Source organism: Neomonachus schauinslandi, chromosome 5 (genome assembly GCF_002201575.2).
Source record: "Neomonachus schauinslandi chromosome 5, ASM220157v2, whole genome shotgun sequence".
NCBI lineage: Eukaryota > Metazoa > Chordata > Mammalia > Carnivora > Phocidae > Neomonachus > Neomonachus schauinslandi.
In genome coordinates this window covers 58,318,398-58,340,435 of record NC_058407.1, presented here as the reverse complement: position 1 = coordinate 58,340,435, position 22,038 = coordinate 58,318,398, and the positions used below count along the sequence as shown (strand labels likewise).

General features: G+C 43.5%; 1 protein-coding gene across 1 annotated transcript; it reads right to left on the bottom strand.

Moving 5' to 3' along the window:
- Nucleotides 1-1,900: 1,900 nt before the first annotated feature.
- Nucleotides 1,901-19,922, bottom strand: PYM1 (PYM homolog 1, exon junction complex associated factor). The gene is made up of 3 exons (XM_021687235.1): nt 19,886-19,922; nt 3,178-3,271; nt 1,901-2,778 (listed from the first exon to the last, which is right to left on the bottom strand). The coding sequence occupies exons 1-3, from the start codon at nt 19,917-19,919 to the stop codon at nt 2,295-2,297; spliced, it is 612 nt and encodes a 203-aa protein (XP_021542910.1). The 5' UTR covers nt 19,920-19,922; the 3' UTR covers nt 1,901-2,294.
- Between the last annotated feature and the right edge of the window lie 2,116 nt (nt 19,923-22,038).

The following is a 22,038-nucleotide window of genomic DNA, read 5'->3' as shown; positions in this document are numbered from 1 at the left end:
CCCAGGACCTGGAGATCATTACCTGAGCCGAAGGCAGACACTTAACCATCTCAGCCACCCAGGCGCCCTGGAGTGCAATGATCTAATGAGGAGTAAGAGGGCTAACAAGTGAACAAGCATAACAACGTGATGTAATAAATGTCATTACAAACCTAAGTAAGGAAGCAAGTTTAGAGAGGCACCTAAATTAATATTTGAGTGTAATGGAAGTCTTCCTAGAGAGGATGACATTGAGATCCAAAGACTAAGGAAGAGTATTATAGGCAGAGGGACCCGTAAGGGCAAATGACTGAAGGTCAGAGAATAGGGCTCATTCAATGAAAAAGTAGTCAGTATAGTTGGAGCGGTTTAGCCAGAGTTGAGGAATGGCAAAAAATGAGGCCAGATTGTGTGGGACCTTATGAGTCAGGCTAAGAACTTGGAACAACTAAGACAGTTCATTCCAGGGGACCATTGGTCTCTACACTAGCAGCTGGATAGAAAGAAAGCTTGTGATAAGTTGGGGGGGGGGGTGAATCGCATATGCAAAAATTAAGTGACAGCTCTTTTTGGCGTAAATGCCTCTTTTTAAAAAAAAAAAGATTTTATTTATTCATTTGACAGAGAGATACACAGCAAGAGAGGGAACACAAGCAGGGGGAGTGGGAGGGGGAGAAGCAGGCCTCCTGCTGAGCAGGGAGCCCGATGCGGGGCTCGATCCCAGGACCCTGGGGTCATGACCTGAGCTGAAGGCAGACGCCCAACCATCTGAGCCACCCAGGCGCCCCAGTAAATGCCTCTACTTGTATTAGTTTGTCCCACAATGCCATCTTGGGGTGGCATCTGAGAAGGTAAAATCTCAAAAGAGCTTCAGAAAGAACCAGTAAGGGAGGTACAAAGGCCCCATTGCTATGCAGCATGAGAATAAGACACATGTAAATTAACATGTGAAATTAATGTTCTAAGTTGTTCTAAGTTTCATTTTATTATAACCTAATTACTATTCACTTAAGTCTGAGCAAACATGTATAGAAACCAGTGTTGCTAATTGAGTCATACACTCACAATTTTTTAAAAAATTAAAAGAAGGGGCGCCTGAGTGGCTCAGCCGTTAAGCGTCTGCCTTCGGCTCAGGTCATGATCCTGGGGTCCTGGGATCGAGCCCCGCATCGGACTCCCTGCTCTGCGGGAAGCCTGCTTCTCCCTCTCCCACTCCCCTTGCTTGTGTTTCCTCTCTCGCTGTTTCTCTCTCTGTCAAATAAATAAATAAAATCTTTAAAAAAAATAAAAAATTTAAAAAAATAAATAAATAAAAAATTAAAAGAAGTAGGGGCGCCTGGGTGGCTCAGTTGGTTAAGCATCTACCTTTGGCTCAGATCATGATCCTGGAGTCCTGGGATCCAGCCCCATGTTGGGCTTCTTGCTCAGCCAGGTGTCTGCTTCTCCCTCTCCCTCTCTCCTCTCCCTGCTCATGCTTGTGCTCTCTCTGTGTCTCATTCTCTCAAATAAACAAAATCTTTAAAAAATAAAATAAAGGGGCACCTGGGTGGCTCAGTTGGTTAAGCGGCTGCCTTTGGCTCAGGTCATGATCCTGGGGTCTTGGGATCGAGCCCTGTGTCTGGCTCCCTGCTCGGCGGAGAGCCTGCTTCTCCCTCTCCCTCTGCCTGCCACTCTCCCTACTTGTGTTCTCTCTCTCTCTCTCTCTCTGTCAAATAAATAAAATCTTAAAAAAAATAAAATAAAATAAAATAAATTAAAAGTAATATTACTCCCAACACTTGTCTTCCTGTACCAAACTGAAGGAAATAAAACAACTGCTAGAAGCCTAGAAGCTGAAAAGAGAGGGACAAAGCCAGACATGTTGTCTACTTGAGTTTATTCTGTTCTTCAAAAAAAAAAAAAAAAAAAAAAAAAGGTGAGGGATGGAGGGAGAAATAACCCATAAACACTGTGAACAGGAACCAAGACTCCAAGACTTGGGTGTACTCCCCCTACCCTCGACCTCAGTTCTGCAAGAGATTCCCACCCACCCAATCTTCTTTTCAACAAGACACCCAATCAGCAGCAAAGGTACCTGGGGTAGTCACTGAGATTTTCAACACTGGGAATGGGAGGGAGAAAAGTCCAAAAAATCGGAGTTGGGAAGAAGAGGGAAGGAATGACAGCGAGGCTCGGCTCTGGAGGACGGAGTTGGGCCAGGAGAGGTGGGAGTCAGTACGGGGGTACCCCCTCCTGACCGAGGCTGCCCACATTCCCCAGGACCCCAGAGCGCCCCCTGGTTTGTTCTGCAGTCCATCCCCCCCTCCCCAAAGGCCTCACAGGCCCAGCTCCAAGTCCTCGAGCTCCTCCTGTAGTGCCCTCCTCCTCGCTAGCTTCTCCAGCTGCTCTTTGCTGGGCTGGCTGATTGCCCCAGCCTGGATCCGCTGCTGCAGCTCTTCCACCTGCCGAAGCTTCTTCTTTAGGCTCTTGATCTTCTTGGCCTTCTCAGTGGTGACGGCTGAGTCAGGCTGCTCAGAGGCAGCTGCAGGGGCTGCCCGGGAGCCCTGCGGAGCACTGGGGAGCTGCGCAGTCTCTCCCAAAGACACCTTATCGAGAGTCCGGCTCAAGGCCTCCGCCTCCCCCTTCTCCTGCTGCTGCCGCCGCTTCTCCTTCCGCTTCAGGTTGCGTTTGGCTGTCTTGGAGAGGCCTGGTTCGCCCCCTTCGGGCCTGGACGGGGTGACAGGAGCAGTGGCCTCAGGGCTCAGACCTGGGGGCAGTTCTGGCTTACTCTTGAAAAACTTCACATACTTGTTCTCATACCTGCAGGGAAGAGAGGTCAACAGTTCTCAAAGAATCACTGCCTTTTGGAGCCCTTTTCTTAACCTTCCAAATCCCCACTTGAGCCTTTTCACTTTCTTGCTTCTTTCCTCTCCTGTGGTCCCTCTGCAATTTTCCCCTGTTCTGCAGGCTATGGGAAGGTCTCTAGGTCTCAAAGTTCCTGGTCTCTGAATGCTATTTGGAGGTTCTGAAGAACAGAAGCCATAGGAACAGGACTAGGCATTTGTAACCCCCCTCCCGCATCCCTGAATCTCAGCCCCTCTCCTCTTCTTTGTCAGATGGTTGCTCCCTCCTTCCATTTCCTAGGGTCTTGGGATCAGGAGAGTCTTCTTTTCTGTAGGGACCCCATTAAGTACCCCCTTCTCACGCCTAATCACGCACACTGGGACTTCCTCCTGGGGCACATAGCCTTCTTTCACCCTCCGTTGCTTGCGCCAGGTCCCGTCAGGTCGTTGTGTTGAGGCGATGTATTTGCCTGCAATGAGAGAATTAAGTTACATAGTTACTCTTCCTAATTTTCAAATAGTTTCCAATTTGAAACAATGCATGAATGCACACAGCTTTCCTTAGCATCCATCCAGCCACTAGATGCAACCATGAAGGCATCCTTTTCTCTCATCAACCTTCAATCCCTCTCTTGTCATTATTCACTGAGTGCCCAAACACCATCCCCACCCTCAGGAGTTTCTTTTTTTTTTTTTTTAAGGATTTTATTTATTTATTAGAGAAAGAGAGCATGCGTGCGCACTGGGGGAGGGACAGAGGGAGAGAATCTTCAAGCAGACTCCCTGCTGAGTGCAGAGCCCGGTGCGGGCTTAGTCTCACCACCCTGAGATCATGACCTGAGCCGAAACCAAGAGTTGCACGCTTAACCAGCTGAGCCACCCAGGCCCCCAGGAGTTTCTATTTTTATACTATTTTCTACTTTTAATCTCTAGCTGGCAAGATAGGACAGGCAAAGAGGAAGAGTTTAAAAAAAAACAACAACACAAGACAATAGCATGGGGGCATCAAAAGGCAGTAACTGAATAAGAGGCCAAAAGGGGGCAAAAACAAGAACTGTAGGAAGGAGAAAGGACTGGAGATGTAGAGAGGGGAAGTTTTATTAAGATAGGTCATGAAAAACAGGTCAACTTTTAAGGATCCATCCTACGAATATAAAAGCACCAGTACACAAGGATATATGTAAAGGATGTTTGTTGCTGCATTACTTAAAATAGGAAAAACCGAAAGCAACTTGGATGGCCATCAATATCCGAGTGCCCGAATACATGTGGATCATCCACATGATGGAACACCATGCTGTTATGAAAAAGAATGTCAAGATATAAATGCACTGACTCTGGCTTGAATGGTGCTCATGATATACTAAGTGAAAAAGCAAGTGGCAGGACAATGTGTAGAGTAGTGATCCTCAAAGTTTTTTCTTTCAGGCTCCCCCTTCCGCTCTTGTTTTGTAATATTATCCATTTTACTATGCAATATTAAAAAAAAAAAAAAAAACCAGCGGCCTTGCGTGGCTCAGTTGGTTAAGTGTCCAACTCTTGGTTTTGGCTCAGGTCATGATCTCAGGGTCATGGGATGGAGCCATGCGTCAGGTTCCATGCTCAGCCGGGAGTCTGCTTGAGATTCTCTCCCTCTGACCCCCCCAAAATAAATAAACCTTAAAAAAAAAAAACAGGCTGCCTGGGTGGTAGTCAATTAAGCATCTGACTCTTTTTTTTTTTTTTAAAGATTTTATTTATTTATTTATTTGAGAGAGAGAGCATGAGAGGGGGGAGGGCCAGAGGGAGAAGCAGACTCCCTGCTGAGCAGGAAGCCCGATGTGGGACTCGATCCTGGGACTCCAGGATCATGACCCGAGCCGAAGACAATCACTCAACCAACTGAGCCACCCAGGCGCCCTAAGCATCTGACTCTTGGTATCGGCTCGGGTGGTGGTCTGGGGGTTAAGAGATCAAGCCCCTGCATCAGGCTCAAAGCTCAGCTTGGAGTCAGCTTAAGATTCTCTCTCCCTCTGCTCCTCCTGCTCATGCTCGCTCTCTCTCTCTCAAAAATAAATAAATAAATCTTTAAAAAAACAAACATACCTGTTAATCTCACCAGAAAAGTCTTTACTGGCAAATTGTCAAGCTCACAGTGGCAAATACAAGTTTTCCAGAATTCTAAATTTTACTTGAAGGCTTGAATTTTACCACTGGCAACAAATACTGTCAGTTGTTTTCCTTGAAATGACAGGCTCACTTCCCTCATTTTCAGGAAAATGCCTATCAGATACCCAGTTCTCAATTATGAGTTTGTCAGCAGTTCTTATACATAAAAATGGTGTTCCGTGAAAAGGAAGCCTGTTTAGCTTGCAACTGGTGGACAACTGCGCCAGTGCTTTTCCTTAAGACCCCACCTTACTTCAGTATGCAGCCGAGTGTTTCATCCTCATTTCCCAGTTAGTCCACAGAGAACATTAAAAAGATGAGTAACTTTCAGTTATAAAATGAGTAAGTTCTGGGGAATCTAAGGTACAGCATGGTAACCATCATTAACAGAACTGTATTGTATACTTGAAAGTTGCTGCGAGAGTAGACTTTAACAACAACAAAATGGTAATTATGTGAAGGATGTGTTAATTAACCTTATTGTGGTAAACATTTCAGAAACTATACATGTATCAAATCATCACATTGCACACCTTAAATCTATACAATGTTATATATCAATTATATTTCAATAAAGCTGGAAAAAAGTAAAAAGATGTGTATTCAAGGGCCAGGGTTTAATAAAATTAGTAAATCTTAGTGTTTAATCAAGGATATTCTTTTTTTTTTTTTTAGATTTTATTTAGGTGACAGAGATATATATAGAGAGAGCACAAGCGGGGAGGAGAGGGAGAAGCAGGCTCCCGATGAGCAGGGAGACCGACGTGGGGCTCAATCCCAGGACCCACGATCCAAGCCAAAGGCAGACACTTAACCAACTGAGCCACCCAGGCGCCCCTAATCAAGGATATTAAGTGAAACTGGCATTATTTACTGCAAGCATGTGGCAGTGAAGAGCACAATGAGTGGGAGCTGGTGTAACTACCTTGATTAGTGCTAAGGGGCCAGCAGTTCCGTCCGCCTTTGCTTTTACACCCTCAGAGCAAATGTCAACCCAGCAAAACAAGGCAATCAACATCTTAGTATATAATAAAAATAGTTATGCTTGCAGACCTCCTGAAAGGGTCTTAGGGAACCTCCAAGGGTCCTGGACAACATTTTGAGAACTGCTGCTGTAAGGTATGCTCCCAGTCTCGTTGGGGCAAGGAGTAGCACTTAACAGTTCATACGGTCTATGCACTGGGGCAAGGAGAAAGGTGTGGAAGGACACATACCAAGGTACCAAGCCTTTAATGCTGGTTATCTTAAGAGGGGCAACCTGGAAGAAGAGGTAATAGAAACCATTAATCATTAACATATATACTTTCTGCCCTCATAGATATCTTTACTTATACCATTAATATGTTTTTAAAAATCTTATATATACATATATTATCTTGTATTATGTGTTGTGTTTTGTTTGGTTTTTTGAAGAAGGCTCCACACCCAACGTTGGGGCTTGAACTCACAACCCTGAGAGGAAGTCACATGCTCCATCAACTGAACCAGCCTGGCGTCCCATGTACTACTTTTTTTTTTCTTTAGGTATTACTTTTGTAAAAAGAAAGATTTGTAAAAGAAAAGTAAAAAATCAAGTCTAGAGGCACCTGGGTGGCTCAGTCGGTTAAGCATCTGCCTCCAGCTCAGGTCATGATCCCAGGGGCCTGGGATCGAGCCAGAGCCCCATGTCAGGCTCTCTGTTCAGCAGGGAGTCTGTTTCTCCCTCTCCCTCTCCTTGCTGTTCCCCCTGCTTGTGCTCTCTCTGTCAGATGATTAAATAAAATCTTTAAAAAAAAAAAGTCAAGTCTAAGTCCTTCCATATGGATTATATATTGTTCTATGAATTGGCTTTTTGTTCAAAATGCAAGTATCATTAATAAATTAAAACTAAAAATAATTGTTAAAGAAAATGGGTAAGATCTGACAGGTAGAAGAGACCGGACAAAGAACAAGCAAGCAAAGAAAGGCATGGATGTGGGAAGGGGCGTGGAGTATTGAGAGAACAAAAAGAGGACTCTGGGTGAATCAGACAGTTTGTGTTAGGGAATAATAAAAAAATGGGGCCAAATCTTGGAAAGCCTTCAACACAACGTTGAGAAATTTGAAGTTTACCTGGTGAATGAAAGAGAGGCACTGAGGGTAACACTTGCTTAAATCCAACAGTTTAAAGACAAGAGTATAAACTGAAGAATGAAAAAGGTGACGCTTCATAGAGGGAGGACTGACTGGAGCTGGGCTTTAAAGAGTCAAACTCATGTAAGTAAACAAGGAGGCAGAATGGATTCGAAATAGAAGCTCATCCTGAAACAAAATGTCACCCATAGGAACGGAGATGGCATGTTCAGGAGATGGTGGCTGAATCAGAGGGCTGGTGTAAAGCAGATGAGGGGGGTGGACATTCAGACCTTTAAATGCCAGCTAAGGAGTTTAATATCTGGCACATGGTATGCATTTAATAAATATTTGTCCAATGAATGACTCTTTTATCCAAAGCAGTGTTTTAGGGCAATTAATCTGGCAGGATGAAAAGGTGAATTGGCAAGGGAAAACACTGGAGACTCAGGAAATCAGGGGAAAAAAGGGTGCAATGACCCTGGCATGAGACACAGAACTGGCTGAACTGGTGAGAAGGGAAAGGACGAGACCCATGCCAGATCCATTATCAAAGAATCAACAACACCTGGGAAGTCACTGATGTGGGAGGGGTAAGGGGCTAAAGTAAAAAATAATTCAACACTTTTAGTAATTCCAACCTTGAGAATTTAGCATAAGGAAATACTTCCAACAGAAAAAAATAAAAATAAAAACAAGAAAGGGATGGGACGCCTGGTTGTCTCAGTCAGGCGTCTGCCTTCAGCTCCGGTCATGATCCCAGGGTCCTGGGATCGAGTCCCACGGCAGGCTCCTTGCTCAGCGGGGAGCCTGCTTCTCCCTCTGTCTGCCCCTCCCCCTGCTTGTGCTCTCTCCCTCTCTCTCTCTGAGACAAATAAATAAAATCTTTTTAAAAATAAAATGAGTGCTGCAGAGATTAATTCTAAAAAAAGAAAAAAGAGAAGGGAGAGATAATCATGGGAAAATTATGGCATTATCTATAAAGAGCTAAAAATTAAAAACAAACTTCAAGTCCAGATATATAGGAACAGTGTAGAACACATCCACTAAAAATACATCCAGCACCTGGCTGGCTAAGTCAGAAGAGTGTGTGACTCTTGATCTCGGGGTGGCAAGTTCAAGTCCCATGTTGGGTGTACAGATTACTTAAAAATAAACTTCAAAGAGACATGATATAATTTCAAGGAATGATAATAAAATTTTTTTTTTTTAAAGATTTTATTTATTTATTTGAGACAGAGAGAATGAGATACAGAGAGCATGAGAGGGAGGAGGGTCAGAGGGAGAAGCAGACTCCCTGCCGAGCAGGGAGCCCGATGCGGGACTCGATCCAGGGACTCCAGGATCATGACCTGAGCCGAAGGCAGTCGCTTAACCAACTGAGCCACCCAGGCACCCTGATAATAAAATTTTAAATCACATAATGTGACATGTGAAACATAATAAAACTATATAAATATACCATGATCTCAATTATTAAATGTTTTGCATATTTTTAAGTTTAGAAAAGAATGTGCAATATGAAAAGTTGTCAGGTGATGATTATAAATAATCTTTTTTTTTTTTAAGATTTTGTTTATTTATTTGTCAGAGAGAGGCAGGCAGAGATGTAGACTCCCCACTGAGCAAGGAACCAGATGCGAGTCCTAGGACCATGGGATCATGACCTGATCCGAAGGCAGACGTTTAACTGACTGAGCCACCCAGGCATCGCATAATCTTTCTTTTTAAGAATGCCCACTAATGTTGTTATATTGTGGGTTTTAAAAATATCTCATTTTAAGGGCGTCTGGCTAACTTAGTCAGTGGAGAATGCAACTCCTGATCTCAAGAGTTGTGAGTTCAAATCCCATGTTGGGTGTGGAAATTACTTAAAATCTTTTTTTAACTTTATATTCATTTGGTTGTTTTTTTTTTTAGATTTTATTTATTTCAGAGAGAAAGAGCACGCCTGAGCAGGGGGTGGGGGAGGGGCAGAGGGAGAGGGAGCAGCAGACTCCCTGCTAAGCAGGGTGCCCCATGGGGCGGAGGGGGGGGCGGAGGGAGGTGTGCATCTTCATCCCAGGACCCCGAGACCATGACCTGAGCTGAAGGCAGGCATTTAACCAACTGAGCCAGCCAGGCGCCCCATAAATAAAATCTTTAAAAAAAAAAAATCTCATTTTAGGTTTCAAACCTAAATGGTTTGGAGAAGGGGTACACAACGGAGAGTGAAATTACTTTTGACCTGGTGATTTATAAAGATTTTGTGGAGGACAAACAGACCTGTTGTGATCTTTGGAAGATGAGCAGGATTTAGACAGGTGGAGGTCGGGGCGGGGGGGGGGGGGAGTGTAGTTACGAGAAAAGACAAAAAAGGGAAGTATTTCAGGCATATGGGACAACACAAAAGGACCAATCAGACTAGTAAGGACCCTGCTTAAAATTCCTTCTGGATTCCTGTTGCCCTCAGGGTATTTACATGGAGGACGGGACTACACACAAAAGGCCTTGCTAGTCTCCAGTCTCTCAGCACTTAGTCACTCACACTCTGCTCCAGCCACTGAATATTCACAAATCTTACCAGACCTGTGTCTCTATTCTCTATGCCTTTTTGCTTTTGCTTCCTTTGGCCTGGAATAGACTTTCCTTGATTCTTAGCTTAGTTAATTCCTATTGGTCTTTAAAGGTCAAGTTCAAGTATAAACTCCTCAGTGAGGTCTTCCCTGACCTTCCCACCCCAAGCCAGGTTAAAAGTAGCCATTTGTGCACAGCACCTGTTCTGGCCTTTATCATGCTCTAATGTTTAACATAATTGCCTACTTCCTTGAGAGCAGAGACTTTGTCTTTGATCTCTGAGGCAAAGGGCCTGGCCTATAGAAGGCTGTAATTAACTCAATAATAAATAAAGAGGGTCACCTGCCTGGCTCAGTTAGTAGAACATGGGATTCCTGATCTCGGGATTGCAAATTCAAGCCCAACATTTGGTATAAAGATTACTTAAAAATAAAATCTTTAAAAAAAATGTTTTCTTTTAAATAAATAAGTAGGGTGCCTGGCTGGCTCAGTTGGTTAAGCGACTGCCTTCAGCTCAGGTCATGATCCCAGAATCCTGCGATCGAGTCCCACATCGGGCTCCCGGCTCAGCAGGGAGACTGCTTCTCCTTCTGACCCTCTCCCCTCCCATAAAAATATATTAATTAATTAATTAATTAAAGCATCATATTAGAGAACAAAAACCTAGTATATTTAGGGCAAAAAGCACATGTAATGGGAAAAGAGACTAGAAGTAAATTAGTCAGGATATGAAAGGTATCCAATCTCCTCGAGTTTGCACTTAAGCTTCAGACTGTGGGAGAACACTCAAGGCCAAAACCAGAGTACACAGGATCTGCTCAAAGCAGTGCTTGAGGATTAACCTCAAAATGTATAATAGAAACTAAAAGTAGAACAAATGAAAATAACAACCACCATAGAGAAAAACTGATTTAAATAGTCTCTATGGGTACTGAAAGGAAAATGAAAGAGAAATTCATTATGAAGAAGTCAACAGGACCTGAAGACTGCCAAGATTTGAAATAGACGAGATAATTGAAACAGTGCTGTAATGGGTTTAATCTGGTGCTTTTCACATGTATTCTCTTATTTTTCACAACATAACTGTGGGTAAATTGGGCATATGGTAATAATATTTATTCACACATGGATTTTAAATGTTTATTGAGCACTGGGTGTTGCGCCAGGCACTGTAACAGGAGCTAGGGATACAACAATGAATAAAGCAAGCAAGGGTCTTGCCTTTTTGTATCACGCATTCTAGTGAGGAAGAAAGGAAACAAAAAAGAACACAAACTAATTATAGTATCACTCGTGAATGTGCAAAATTTGTAGGATAAAAATCACTGACACAAAGAAAATCCAATACCTGAAGCTAATACAACCCTGTATGTTAATTATACTGGAATTAAAACAAACACCACCACCACCACCCGAAAGAAAGTCCAGAGAAGATGACAACTTTGTGAAAATAACTAATTCAATTCTAGACAGGGAGTGTTTTACATGAAATTAAGGAGAAAAGGACAATGCTAGAAACATAAATAAGATAACTGCACAAAGATTATACTTCAAGGCTTAAGACTAGTAAAGATGGAACGTGATTAAAGACGGGCAGAAGCTTCTTGAATGGCCATCCTAACTGGAAGCCCTGAGATGCAAATAGCCCATTATCACAAAGGAGCACCTATTTTATGTTCTCTTGGTTCCATCCTCTGGCCTTCATGGTATCCAAAGGTAAAGTCAAAATGAAGGGAGTGGTTTGGAGATTCCTACCCCTAGAAATAAAAACCAAGGGCAGGATATCAGGATTGTCAGTAACCCCCTTGAGAAAGAAACTACAGATTAGAGACTGCTACTATAAGAACTTGGTAAATTTAGCTATTTTCCCACATCTGCTGTTTTGTAATCCTTAATCTGTTGCCTTAAACTGTAAAAGGGCCTTGTTTTCGGGGTGGCAGGGACATAGTGAAGCGAGCAAGGCCTGGGAGAACTCTAAGGGGTTAGGTGGAAGTGACTGTTAAAGGTGTGTTGAATCCCTGTGACCTGTTTCAAGTAAGAAAGGAGATCTGTGTGACAAATCTGACCCTGGGATGATCTCAGGGCCAAGAATTATAACACCAAGATGTGGTTTCTAACACTTGGAGAAAATACAGAAAGAGAAGATCCAATATGGAGACATGACCCTGGAAAAATGGTCATGATCATCTTCCTCAAGAAAGAAAAGGTGTCAGCAGTAACAGAAAACAATTCTAGGAGAGAAGAACTAGGACGGTGTTATGCCATGGAGACCAAAAGAGTTTTAAGGGTAGCTGATTAAGGGTACTGAATAATGCACAGAGATTAAGGAAAAGGAAAATGGAGTAGAAAAAGATTACTGATTTTGGCAATTTGGAAATTTCTAGTTATCTCCAAGAATACAGCTTCAGAAAAGCAGAGTAGTCAGAAACCAGACTACAAATAAATTAAATGTAATAAACACTTATCGAAAGCTTCCTATGAGCGGCGCCTGGGTGGCTCAGTCGTTAAGCAGCTGCCTTCGGCTCAGGTCATGATCCCAGGGTCCCGGGATCGAGTCCCGCATCGGGCTCCCTGCTCCGCAGGGAGTCTGCTTCTCCCTCTGACCCTCCCCCCTCTCATGTGCTCTCTCTCATTCTCTCTGTCTCAAATAAATAAATAATTTAAAAAAAAAAAAAGAAAGCTTCCTATGAGAAAAGTACCCTACTAAGTGCTATAGGGATTACCAAGAGGGAGTAAAATGGTCCCTACTTTAAAGCAATCTGGGCATCTGGGTGGCTCAGTCGGTTAAGTGGCTGCCTTCGGGTCAGGTCATGATCCCAGAGTCGGGCTCTCTGCTCAGCGGGGAGCCTGCTTCTCCCTCTCCCTCTGCTGCTCCCCCTGCTTGTGCTCTCTCTGTCAAATAAATAAATAAAATCTTAAAAAAAAAATCAAGCAATTTATTGCCTAAGAAAGAGGGTGGACAAGTTAGGCAAGGAATAAAACAAAAATATAAATGTCTTTGGTATCTTAAGAGACACTGATACATACTGGTACTAGATTTCAAGAGAATAAATAATCACACCCTATTTGATGGGGGAAGGTGACAGAAAATCAGGAGAATCTCAGGGACCTGACCTTAAATGCTAGGTAGCAGTAATAACAACAATAACAAATCAGTGGCTGATATTTCTGCAGGCAGAGAAAAGAAGGGAAAGGGCCTTCTAAGAGGAGTAACAACAAGCAAAATCATAGCAGTGGAAAACTCACAGTATGTTAAGAACAGTTAGAAAAGAGCATTTATTAATAAGTGGCTACAGTGCATCAGGAACTTTATATATATTGCTTTATTGAATCTAGACAATGGGTAGATATTATCATCTACAGCTGAGATTAAGAGTCTTCAAGAGGTTAAAGATGTGTCCAAGATCACAACGGCACAATGGTATTCTGCCTGTCTTATACCACATAGCCCAGTTTCACTGGGAGTTACAAGCAGAGACCTAGTATGTGGTGATACTATACCGAAAAGTGGTTTGTGCTCATATTAAAGAGTATCTAAAAGCGAATTTACATACGTAAATTTCACAATCAATTCCAAAAAGAGAGATGATGAGAAATTTAATAGCTTGCCCAAAGTTAGTCAATAAGCTGCAGAATTCAAACCCAGGCTGTGGGTTTGTTCCAAAAGTTGTGCATTTTACACTACTATTGCATATAGTGTTATAAATGAAAAAGATACAAAAAAGTTCAACCTCACTAATAATCAAAGAAAATATAAATATAAAACAATAAAATACAATTTCCATCTGTCAGAGTAGTAGAATTTTTGAAGATGAGAATACCAGTGCGGTCAAAGACGTGGTTAAACCAGCATAGTCATATATTGTTGGTGGTAAAACCCTTTAGAAAGCAATTTGGCTAACATAGCAGGACAATAAAGGCAGCCCTATCATTTCCCAGCATTTTCCAAAGCTTTTGTTATATAAAACACTACTTCCATAAGATATTAACAAAGGTTATCCCCAAAAATTGTTAAATAGTTTGGGCAATTCTGGGTTAAACACAGAAAAACAATTTTGTTTTTATCAGCAGGACTTAATGTGTTCTTATTCATGTGAATATCCACAATAGGAATGTGATTTACAGTCTTCCCAAATTTGACCACAGGAACCTTATTTATGTTATTTATCTTGTTTTTACTTATTTTGTAGCACACCTCGTAGGACTACTAAGCATTCCAAGGATCATATTTTGGGAAATATAGCCATTTGGTATGATCCCAATTATGTAAAATATAGATACGCTACATATGTGCACAGAAAGAAAACCAAAAGGAAGTATAACTATAGTTACCTTTGGGTTCTAGAATATCAAATATGCGTGTGAATTATATTTTTTACTGCTTACAAAAACATTTTCCAAGGTTCCTACAATCAACATGAATTAACTTTATAATTAATAAGTCAATAAATGCTTGTAGCCTCTAACCCAGTAATTGTACTTCTGGGAACTCAATCCTAAGGAAATAACCCTAAATGCAGGCAAAAATTTATGCACAAAAATATTCATAGACGGGGTGCCTGGGTGGCTCAGTCGGTTAAGCAGCTGCCTTCGGCTCAGGTCAGGGTCCTGGGATCGAGCCCCGCATCGGGCTCCCTGCTAGGCGGGAAGCCTGCTTCTCCCTCTCCTGCTCCCCCTACTTGTGTTCCCTCTCTCATTCTCTCTCTCTGTCAAATGAATAAAAATCTTAAAAAAAAATATTCATAGAGTTCTTCTAACAAAAATCCTGGAAACAATCTAAAAGTTCAATAACAGGGATGCTTGGGTGGCGTCTGCCTTTGGCTCAGGTCATGGTCCCAGGGTCCTGGGACTGAGTCCCACATTGGGCTCCCTGCTCAGCGCGGAGCCTGCTTCTCCCTCTCCCTCTGCCTGCCGCTCCCCCTGCTCGTGTTCTCTCTCTGACAAATAAATAAAATCTTTTAAATAAATAAATAAATAAAATAGAACTTCCGTAACAGAAGAAACATAAGAGAGGGTGCGTGCCCAAACAATAAAACACTCTGCCAGGGGCACCTGGGTGGCTCAGTCGGTTAAGTGGCTGCCTTCGGCTCAGGTCATGATCCTGGGGTCCTGGGATCGAGCCCCACGTCCAGCTCTCTGCTCAGTGGAGAGCCTGCTTCTCCCTCTCCCTCTGCCTGCCACTCTGCCTACTTGTGCTGTCAAATAAATAAAATCTAAAAAAATAAAAATAAAAAAATAAAATAAAACACTCTGCCAGTATTTTTTAAAACGTTTACAAAGAGTAAGGAAAAATATTTATGGCATAAGGTTAAATGAGAAGGCAAAATATAATTGTATATACCATCTAATTCAAAAATGTTTTAAAGTGCACAGAAAAAATAAAGATCAGAAGGATATGTGCCAAATTAAACAGTAGACTCTGGGTGAATGATTTATATTGAACAAAAATTACATACGTAAATCTGTACTTAAGAAACAGTAATCTGGCAACAGTGTGTCATATGAACTGGAACAGAGAGAGAGACTGGAGATAGGACAACTATTTAGGAGGTCACAGCAGTATTTTCAGGATAAAGGAAAATGGAATTTTATCAGGCATGCAGAATGAATCAAGTACTATGCTTGATACTTTGCATATATAATCTCTTCTGATCCATATCATTACATAACAGTAATAATTACAGAACCATTCGCTGGGCACTTTCTATGTACCAGAAATGTACTTTCTTTCATTTAAATTTTAATTCTCAAATAATCCTATGTTGTAGGAGTTATTATTCCAATTTCATTGATGAGAAAACTAAAGCTTAGATTCCCAAGGTTTAAAATTCCCAAGGCCATCTAGCTGACAGGTACTGAAGATGGGATAAGGATAACGGCAGTAGGAATAGAAAAATGACATTCTGACAACTGGTGTATGGCAGGGGATGGGGAATGAGAGGAATAAAAGATGATGCAACAAATACAACAAAAATACCTAGTGCTCTGATCTTGGTTTCTTGATACCATTCTCAAGTAAAAGAAACAGGGGCTCCTTGGAGAATGGCTGATTCTAGGACTGGGACAGGAAACAAAAAGACGAACCTGGAGCATCTTCTAGTGCCAGAAAGTAAGGAAGAGCTAAAAAAAACAAAAACAAAAACCTACACTGTTGGGGGTATGTCAAAGGGACACAGGGCCAACTAAAAGAGCTCCCAATGTCCAAAGCTGGAACATTTGACCAATAAAATAAATAGTATAGGATTATAACCCAAAGTCCATATTGCTATAAATAAATGACTGAATAAATGGAAAAGAGACAAATCTGCAGAAAAATTCCAAATAAACGTATGTAAATACTCCATCCTTAAGGAAGGAAGTGTAACTTCCCACTCTTTAAGTACCAGCTGTGAACAGAGACTTTTATCTAGAGTACAGTATGGAAAAGAGAAGGATCAAAAGGGTAACTTTACAGCGGAGAAACCTTACAAACAATACTTCAGCCAGGTGATCAGGGTAAGAATCAACTGTAAAAAAATTATTATGATAGGTCCCTTGATATGATGAAAATGTCACTTTTCCTCTGAGGTTGTACCCCTAAAACACAACCCCAGTCTAATTATGAGAAAAACATCAGACAAATTCCAAAAGAGAGGCATCCTATAAAATACTTGACTAGTACTCCTCAAAACTGTCAAGGTCATCAAAAACAAGGAAAGTCTGAGAAACCGTTAACGGCCAATAGGAGCTTAAGGAGACATGAGAACTAAAAGTAATGTGGTATCTGGGATGGGAATCTGGGATAGAAAAGAAAGTTAGGTAAAAGCTAAGGAAATCTGCATAATGTATGGACTATAGTTAATAATAATGTATCAGGGGTCCCTGGGTGGCTAATTTGGTTAAGCAGCTGCCTTTGGCTCAGGTCATGATCCCAGGGTTCTGGGATTGAGCCCCACATCGGGCTCCTTGCTCAGCGGGAAGCCTGCTTCTCTCTCTGCCTGCCGCTCCCCTTGCTTGGGCTCTCTCTCTTTTGCTGACAAATAAATAAATAAAATCTTTTAAAAAAAATAATGTATCAATATCGGTTCATTAATTCTAATAACGGTATCATACTAATGTAAGATGTTAATAGGAGAAACTGAGTGTAACGTATATGGGAATTGACTGTTATCATTTTCTCAAGTTTTCTATAAATCTAATACTGTTCTAAAAAATAAAGTCTATTTAAAATTAAAAAGAGACATGGTGCAAAAAGTTGATCTTGGGGGCGCCTGGGTGGCTCAGTCGTTAAGCGTCTGCCTTCAGCTCAGGTCATGATCCCAGAGTCCTGGGATGGAGCCCCACATCGGGCTCCCTGATCGGCAGGAGGTCTGCTTCTCCCTCTCCCACTGCCCCTGCTTGTGTTCCCTCTCTCACTGTGTCTCTCTCTGTCAAATAAATAAAATCTTTAAAAAAAAAAAAAAAGGTTGATCTTGGTTTGGCTAGGACAAGGGTGCCATTAACAGAAATAAGGAAGGAAAAAAAATATATTGATTTTGGGCAGATTGAATTTAAGGTGTGACAATATATTCAAGAATGAAAGTTATTCACCAATCAATTAGAAAAGGGAATTAGCAACTAAGAAGAGGCTGGCGCTGGAAACAAAACTAAAGAATTACGGGACAAATAAGCAGTAAGGAAATGAAAACAGTATGTGTAGGCCTGTTATTCAAGAAATCAGGCTGTGAACAGAAAAGGGACAAAAATGATAGGCCTTGACTTTTCAATGAAATAGAAAGTGGGAAAAAAAAAAGTGAAGCCATCTGCCACAAGAGAGAGAATTAAAAGGGAGGGTCACAGAATGCTGGAAAAAGTTGGGGGAAATAGCCATGATAGAATATAAGCAAAGAAAAAAGAATTGGAGAGAAGCCGGGATCTTGGCAGAAGTTAACACTAAGTTATATTATACTGAAAGTGCTAGTTCTGAGCTTTTTCTCTAGCCATGTGCTGTGGCCTAGACATAGAAGCCAAGGAAATAGGTGATGGGTATGATTCAAGATAACAGAAGTGCTTGCTAAGTACAGAAGATCAAAATAAATGAAGAAAAGCAATGAAGATAGTATCAAAGTGGCTAGTCACCAAGGTCTAGCAGAGCAGCATCAAAGGTAGTCATGAAGGTACTGGTAGATGCGATGAAATGGGAAAGGTCAAGAACCTAAGAAGGGCACAAAGCAGATTCTGTGGATGTGAAATAGTGAAAAAGGTAACTGGTAAGGAGGCTAAAGTGATGGAGAGCACCTGAAAGGGAAGCAATGTCACAGAGGAGGTCCCGGTTGTATTGATTCTGATGTGCAGCTACTTTATTTTTTAAGATTTTATTCATTTATTTGAGACAGAGAGAGAGCAAGCAGGGGGAGGAGCAGAGGGAGAAGGACAAGCAGACTCTGCGCTGAGCCCAGAGCCCGATGTCAGGCTGGATCTCACAACCCTGAGATCATGACCTGAGCTGAAACCAAGAGTAGGACGCTCAACTGACTGAGCCCCCCAGGCACCCCTGATATGTAGCTACTTTAAAAATACAAAGGAGGGGTGCCTGGGTGGTTCAGTTCGTTGAGAGGCCAACTCTTGATCTCAGCTCAGGTCTTGATCTCAGGGTCATGAGTTCAAGGCACGTTAAGCTCCACACTGAGCATGGAGCCTACTTAAAAAAAAAAAAAATACAAAGGAAAGTCAACCGTCTTGTGCTGAGGAACTATAAGATCAGAGTATTCCAAAGATGCTGGAGACACTGAGAATAAAAGCAAGAAACACAGTGGAGAAAAAAGTGTGATGCAATAGGTCTGGGCCCTTGTGGGCAATAAATGATTACCCTGAGGTTTTAGAGAAAATGCTATAATTGCATGGCAACACCTTCCACAAAGATTAGAGTGACAGTGGCAGGTCAATGATCTAGAAGTAGTAAGAGAAAGCAAAAAAGCAGTGTGATTCCTTCTCTTCTACATAGTCACAGAGCACTGAAGATACCTCTTAGTGGGAGGGTAGGGTGAAACATGGTATCTGGATTATCATGAAATCAGTTTAAAGAAAATAGTTAAAAATAAAGTGTACTGGATAGTGAGTAATATTTTCAAAGCACACATTAAAAGAAGCCAGTAGATGAAGGACCCACTGAGTAGAGAACAGGAGAAGAGAGGTTCTGTGTACCACTTTGAAATGTGAGGCTGGAGAGAAGTAGCAGAGACTTGGCTTGTCATAAGATACCATAGGAGGGGTGGGCTGAGATGTAAAGAACATGCAAAGTAGCAAAGCAAGAAGCATAAAGGGCACATTTTAAAACACACCATACACAGTCTCAGTTCTACAGAAGACTGCATGTATGCAGTGAAGACTACAAAAAACAGTAACGCCTTGTACATTTTATAAATTGCTTTCACATATGCAATCTTATTTGATCGTCACTAGGTAGATATTCCTATGCACATTTTTCTAAAGATGAGGAAATTAGGATGGGACAAAACCAGAATGAAAACACTGACTTCAGTTTTCAACACATAAACCCTCATACACAGTGGACACTTCAGCATCTCAATCAGCCAGGCCAGAAATTCTTCTCTAGCCAGAAGTAACAGTGGATTCTATGAACTTGTCAGAGGGTTTAAGAGGCCACTAGACACCTCCTGTTTGCCTTCTTCCACCTCAGATCCCTCAACTTTTATCACCATCACCACCAGAGAAGGTACAGAAGGATGATGCCATCAAGAAGAAAACTCAAGCTTAAGAGTTATATTAGGTTCCTCTTCCCTTCACACCTCTGAACCTCAGTGACCCAAAAATGAAGATGAGGGAGAGAATGTAAAAAGCATTATATAGCAATGAAGAGGTCTTTAACCCACACAGCTTCAAGAAAGAGAACTAAAACGGAGCTGGGGTAGGGCAGAAGGCAGGTACAGCTGAAAGATGGGGGAGGGGAACAGGGGGAAAAGCTGGAATTGGAGGGAACTGAGAGTACAGGAGCTCCCAAGCCTGGAGAAACCGAAAGAGATATGGGATCTCCAGCTGCTGGAGAAAAGCTAAGGGCCCGTGAAGGTCCTGGAGCAGGGACTTGCACTGAAGGACCCCAGGGTTTGGGTGACCGGAAGCAGAGACCCCCAAACACGAGACCAGAAGGGGGCGCAGGTGACACCCCATAGGAAAGAATGAATGAGGAAGGCGGTCCGGAGGGCGGGGCAAAAGGAGGGGCCCCGGGATGGGTGGGGCACAGACCCCTTTCCAAGTCCGAACCCCTGCCCCGAGAGCCCGGGGAGAAGCGGCTCCGCGCCTCCCGCACTCACCGCCGGTCTCGTCAGTTACATAGGGAGTCGCCATCTTGAAAACGCAAACCACTTCCGGCGTGAGCGGGCTGGGGTCCCGCCCCCCTCCCCACCGGAAGTGGAGTCCTGATCGTAGCCAGCCACCATTTTAGTCTTAAAGGGAGAGTACACCATTTCGTGGACGGAGGTGGAGGAGGAAGGGAGAAGCAGCTAGACTTGAATAAAATAAAAGCCGTAGGCTCTATTACTGCCACTGATACCAATATTGGGTGCCTGCTCCGTGTAAAGGAGTCCTCTGGGCGCCGAGAGAAGTTCCGAGGCACGGCCCCTCTCCGTTCGTCCAGGACCTTCGAGGGAAAAGGGGGCAAGGCCCACCTGCACCCGGAAAGTGGGGCTGATAAATGAGAATCTTCAATCCCTAGCCTGTACCCAGGTCCCAGAGCGGCTTGGGGACATGGGGCGCGCAAACTCCGGGAACGCACTGGGGCGCACCAATGTTGTCAGGGGTGAATGGAAGACCCCAACTGACCCTCTCTTAGAAGGTGGGGAGGTCGAAATCGCGTGTCGATTGCCCTCGGCTACCCAGCTCAACCCTCCGGACTGAGATCCGCGAGAGAGGCGTGCAAGGCAGAGGGTGCTGCCGGTCGGTCACCTGTCCCCGCAGCCTCAGGGCGGCTGGCGAATTCCACGACCAAGGAGGCGGCGGGCCGGGTTGGGCGGGCAGCCCTGGCTGGCCCTGCCCCTGGGGCGGCCCCGGGGATTCGGGCGGCGTAGTGAGGACGGCCCAAGTTTGCTGGCCTTCGACCCCGGGATCCTCCTCAGGCTGGGCCCCAGGGTCAGAGGGCAAGGTGAAGGCTTCTGGGCGGAGCCAGTTAATATTCTAATGAACCTCGTCCAGGTCTGGGCGCTGGGGATCCAAAGGGGGGCAACTCGCCAGTAGTCGAGACTTACACGGTCACTCCCTTTGCAGACCTGCCCTGCCCCGCGCCTCCCTATTCTTTAGAGGAACCCAAATGTTTTCCCTCCCCCTGTCTTTTCAGCAGCTGTTGTTCCTTAAGGGCTAAGTCCTGCTGAACTCGTTTCCCCTACAGCCTGGGAGTGGCCAGCTGCAGGTTCCTCTCCTCAGGTGTTGGCTCTGCCCTCCCCTACTACATTGTTTTTTCGTTATTGATTGTTTTACCTTCCTCCAAATCCCCCACTTTGGCTTAGGTTAATGTCCAACTGTACCGCTGGAACCCGTAGAGAGGGGCAAGTATTAGTAACTACCTCTAACACTAGACTGTATGTCCACTTAAAAAATAAAAAAGGTGAGAGTAATGACTGACGAGGAACCTCCTAAAAGCTTTGACATGAAGCTTTTGAAGTTTTCTCAGGTCACAGCTTGTCTTCCATACCATGCTCTACCTTCTTGACTTCCACCAGAGGCCCAACTCAGAAGGTATCAAAAAGACTCATTTAAAAACTGATTTGCGGGGCGCCTGGGTGGCTCAGTCGTTGAGCGTCTGCCTTCGGCTCAGGTCATGATCCCAGGATCCTGGGATCGAGCCCCACATGGGGCTCCCTGCTCAGCGGGAAGCCTGCTTCTCCCTCTCCCACTCCCCCTGATTCTGTTCCCTCTCTCGCTGTGTCTCTGTCAAATAAATAAATAAAATCTTAAAAAAAAAAAAAACTGATTTGCATTCAATACACAGTTATTGCAAGTGTTCTAGCACTGCCATCCTTCACCCCTGCTCTCTTTCAACAATTGTGCTTCAGCGTCACTGAGTCAGCATCCTGTCCTTAGCCTTGTTACTAATGATTATTACAGGTGAGAGTGTGGGATGAAGCCTTTAACTAGAGGGATGCAATCGGACCTTTCTGTAAGAGGGAATCCTAAAGTGGCCCCTGTTGACCACCAACCCTAGGCCCTCCCCACTGTGCCCCCAGACATCTTGCCTCAGCTCTGGGTTTGACAGGAAGTGAAACTCAATTGTCTGCCCAGCAGACTTGCTGGGACCCAGCCCTGGGCCCCGGATGTGCCACCCCACCCCCCCACACACACACCCTGAGAATGAAGAGGAGAAAGAGGCTGGGGAGACAAGGCTGTTGTTTTTTCCTTTCCCTTTGTTCATTGCGGTTTCTTTCTTTCTGATTTTTATGATGTGGTTGATTAAAGAAATGAGCACCTGGAACAG